This window comes from Macrobrachium nipponense, chromosome 38 (assembly GCF_015104395.2).
Source record: "Macrobrachium nipponense isolate FS-2020 chromosome 38, ASM1510439v2, whole genome shotgun sequence".
Classification (NCBI taxonomy): domain Eukaryota; kingdom Metazoa; phylum Arthropoda; class Malacostraca; order Decapoda; family Palaemonidae; genus Macrobrachium; species Macrobrachium nipponense.
The window spans coordinates 1,358,677-1,363,676 of NC_061098.1; the positions used below are offsets into that span (position 1 = coordinate 1,358,677).

Here is a 5,000-nt window from a genome sequence, read left to right on the forward strand (position 1 = left end):
GGGGGAATGAAGATGGATAAGAACGTAGATTCGGGGTTGGGGAGGGGGAGGGAAGGGTTGGATGGCTGATAGGAAGATAGCTCGAGTGTAACTTTAAAACTAAAAAAAGTTAGCTTGTTTTAATATATTTATTTCTACAGATAATCCCTTCATTATCTCACTTTTACGCACATACAAACATCTACAACTTTAGTACACAAATACACATTCTCAATACCTGGGGGTATATTCTTTATACACACCTGGCAAAGCTTAAAATTGTCTCGTCGTAATTGTGGCTATATATATGATCAAACCCGCATCCACAGCCAAGTTCAGTATTATCATTTCCGCAAGACAGGTAGAAACAATTAACAAACTTCTTTCGATGAACTGTCCTGTTTATTTTCTGTTAAATTATTATAATATATTATTATATATATATATATATATTATATATATATATATATATATATATATATATATGTATACATATTACTGGTAACAATCTTAGGCACGAAGATATGGTAATTCAGTTGTATTCCACATAGCAAAATGAAAATGGTTTATCTCAGAAAATGCCCAACACATTTCGTCCTCAAATGGACCTATTCTTGGAGCGTTTATCAAGGCGAATAACCGCTCCAAGAATAGGTACATTGGAGGACGAAACTGTTGGGCATTTTCTGAGATAAACCATTTTAATTTTCCTATGTGGAATACAACTGAATATATACTTATATATACATTATTTATATATATATATATATATATATATATATATATATATATATATATATATATATACACACAGGACACAATCAAACCTCAAGTATCTCTTGTTTACAAAGGCAAAATAATCCAATGACATCACTTTTCTGTCAACAACTCAATCTTTAACTGAAGCAACGTTTTCCTAACGTTTCCCAACGTTCCATCTCCCACAGTAGCGAGGAGAAGGAGACGTGACAACCGGCAGCGGAGACAGAGGACAACGTTTACCTCCGAACAGACGCTCAGGTTGGAGATGGAATATCACAGGAATGAGTATATCTCCAGGTAAGCAAATTAATAAGCATTCCTGGTAGCCATTAAAAATGTCACCTCTATCGCTCATGGGAATACTGAGAATTCTAATGGTGATGATACTGTTACTTTTGTTGCCAGAAGTATACTAATGATGATGATACTGTTACTTTTGTTGATAAAAGTATACTGATGATGATGATGATGATACTGTTATTTTTGTGGCCAAAAGTATACTAATGATGATGTTACTGTTACTTTTTTTGATAAAAGTATACTGATGATGATGATGCTGTTATTTTTGTTGCCAAAAGTATACTAATGATGATGATAGTTACTTTTGTTAATATAAGTATACTAATGATGATGATACTGTTGCTTTTGTCGCCAAAGTATACTAATGACGATGATACTGTTACTTTTGTTGCCAAAGTATACTAATGACGATGATACTGTTACTTTTGTTGCTAAAAGTATACTAATGATGATGATACTGTTACTTTTACTGATGAAATTATACTAATGATGATGATCCTGTTACTCTTGTTGATAAAAATAATACAACTATTTCTGATATTATTAAAAATAGTCACGTTGCTTTTATTATTAAATGGTAACACAATAAATACTCAAATAAAACTAATCTTATCACTGTTATGATTATTGTTAAGATTACTATTATTACCACTGCTACTTTCATTGTTAATAGTAACACAAATAATACTGTTATCATACTAATATCCTCCTGTTTATGAATAGTAATACAATATCCATTCACCCTATCTAGCCTTGATTAGAGTCACTAGCAAACTTACCCATCTACGATTGGTGATAAAATACGGGTGCAGAAGTGAAAAATTTATATGTACTATTTGTTCAGCAATATTAAAATAAGGGCGATTACACGAATAGTCTCTCTCTCTCTCTCTCTCTCTCTCTCTCTCTCTCTCTCGTAATGTAATTCAAGGGATGATCACTGAACGCAGAGAAATTCTTATTCAATGTTGTTTCCCCTCTTTTAATGATATTCTCTCTCTCTCTCTCTCTCTCTCTCTCTCTCTCTCTTAAAGTAAGTGAAGGGACGATCAATGAACGTAAAGAAGTTCGTATTCATTATTGTTTACCCTCTTTTAATGATATTCTCTCTCTCTCTCTCTCTCTCTCTCTCTCTCTCTCTCTCTCTCTCTCTCTCTTTTGTCGGTGACTTTCATTTAACGGAACAGGGATCTTGATTGGTTCGTTTCTTTGTCAATTACTTTGCACGGTGATACGAATAATAAAGTATCTTTCTTTTCATTATGTTACTGCAAAGACGCAACTTGTATGTCAGTGCGTTATGGCTACTGATAAATGCTCTTATGATCCTGTTTCTTCAAAAAAAAAAAATAAAAATAAAAAAAGTAAAAGTAGGAACTTGTCAGTTTCCTTTTTATTACGTCCATTGGCAGGATCGAAATTCCGAAGCAACATTACCAGGCTGTACTTCTTCAACGTTATTTTGTGCACTGGCAGTCCCGATGGATTTAAGTTATTCAAAAAATCTTGCGGATATTGATGATAATTTTCATTTTCTACTGTGCCCGAGCTGAAATTATGGAAATAAATGCATTTTCTTTTTCTTACTCTATCAGAGTAATAGTTCACCACTTCGTTTTTAGATCATAAAAATGGTCTTGAAAAGAATCTAGGCATATTTGTATATCGAATTTATGAAAATCTATATTTTGAATTTATGGTAATAATAACATGTAATACAACTCCAGTTCCAGGAACGATACGTTTTATCTTGAACTTATCAATTCCTATTCTAAATCTGAAGTAGTGGGCCATGGGTATATGGAGATACCTAAAGTAGGCCATGACCTCAAAATGGTTGAAGGCCGCTGCGTTTATATCGTTTGTGGCCCCTAGGTGGGGGGGGGGGGGGGCAGGGTAATCTCGTTAGTGTACCTCAGGCGGTGTAATGCAGGTATTATTTACGTTTTTTTAAAGTTAAATAAAATATATATGTATATATATATATATATATATAATATATATATATATATATATATATATATATATATATGTGTGTGTGTGTGTGTGTGTGTGTATATATATATTATTTAACTGTAAATTCTACTTCTTTTTTTTTTTTTGTCCACCTGATCATTTCTGCCCATGGCCCACAGGTTGAAGACCACTGATACAGAGCGTGTGATGAGCATAATAAAAGTTATTTCTCTCTCTTCCATTCGACAGGCCTCGTCGATTTGAATTGGCCGAATCACTCGACTTGACGGAGACGCAAATCAAAATATGGTTCCAGAACAGGCGGGCGAAGGACAAGAGGATCGAGAAAGCCCACATGGACCAACAATACAGGTGAGAGAGAGAGAGAGAAGAGAGAGAGAGAGAGAGAGAGAGAGAGAGAGATTCTGAACAATTCATGAAACACTGAAGTGTCATTATTCGTGTGGATGATATAAACGTTCTCTTCACCAGAACTTATTATATTTAATGATAATTATTTTATGATAATTATTATTTTACAATCGACACATGGAGGATGAGTTCGTGAAACAATTCGAGCCTTCTATGTATGTGAATTTTATATATATATATATATATATATATATATATATATATATATATATATATATATATATATATATATATATATATATATATATATATATATATCTTTCGAGCTACAATGTCCTTTAATATTTAATTTCGCTCTACCTCGGAGTTGATATATTTTCACATATGTACCGAAAGGGGAATTTTTTAGTTGATAATAATTTAGTTGATAATAATTGACGCGTCGGTAGAGGGGGTTTCATATCGATTCTAATTACGAAAAACCGAGTTCGACGGTGATTTGTAAGGTCGAATCGGTATAAACTTATAGCCTCACTGCTAGCCGAATCTGTATGTCACTGTCGGTCCTGATTTCGTGCCTGTCCGCAGGACGGTGGTTCGATCCCATGAGGGGACGAAATTATTATCAACTAAAAAATTCCCCTTCGATACATATATGAAAATATATCAACTCCCGAGGTAGAGCGAATTAGATATTAAAGGACATTTGTAGCTCGAATTATATATATATATATATATATATATATATATATATATATATATATATATATATATATATATATTATATATATATATATATAATTATAGTATATATATATATATATATATATATCTATATATATATATATATATATATATATATATATATATATATATATATATAGATATATACACATACATATTCACTTCACCGGTACCTATTTATGATAATTACTTATAATAATTACTCATAATAATCATATTTCATTATTGAAACATTTGAACCAACTGATCCGCTACTCCTTCCCTCACTATATTACATATTATCGGAATATTATTAACAACAGCAAGTGGGTCTGCCCTACTTATTCTTCCCGTCACATCTAACACTTCGTTTTCTATTTTATTTCCACGTACCAACTGGTTCTTTTCTATCTTATGCTAACTGAAGTTGAAAAAAAAAATATGGAAAAATGTCGTACAGAAATGTGCAAGAATGAATTTAATATAATACATTTTTCAGCGTAATAATATTAGCATCGAGTTTGGCAATACCTATTAACAGTACTAACGGTGGTTGCTGATATATAAAAAAAAAAGTAATTTTTAAAAAAATAATCTTATTTCCTTTTTTAAGTCTTTTATTTTAAGTTACACCGTAATTTCAAAAGAAAATAAAAATTATCTTTCCATTAATTTTCAAAAACAACCTTCATTTGCCTTAACTCTAAAATATTGAAGAAATATTTTTTTATCTTTAAATATCACCTTAATTTATCTTAACTCTAAAATACTGAAGTAATATTTTATCTATCTTTAAAAATCACCTTCATTTATCTTAACTCTAAAATACCGAAGTAATATTTTATTCCTCTTAAAAAATCACCTTAATTTATTTAACTCTAAAATATTGTAGTAATTTTTATTCATTT

General features: G+C 31.1%; 2 protein-coding genes across 2 annotated transcripts in view; one reads left to right on the forward strand and one right to left on the reverse strand.

Moving 5' to 3' along the window:
• LOC135209548 (tetratricopeptide repeat protein 7B-like) overlaps positions 1 to 5,000 on the reverse strand; it is a 482,937-nt gene that overhangs the window by 414,131 nt on the left and 63,806 nt on the right. The window lies entirely within an intron of this gene.
• LOC135209550 (homeobox protein MSX-1-like) overlaps positions 1 to 5,000 on the forward strand; it is a 59,854-nt gene that overhangs the window by 14,338 nt on the left and 40,516 nt on the right. Inside the window, exons 3-4 of the mRNA XM_064242207.1 lie at positions 927 to 1,038; positions 3,247 to 3,369. Of these exons, the coding sequence (XP_064098277.1) occupies positions 927 to 1,038; positions 3,247 to 3,369 (235 nt within the window). The remainder of the gene's footprint in view (positions 1 to 926; positions 1,039 to 3,246; positions 3,370 to 5,000) is intronic.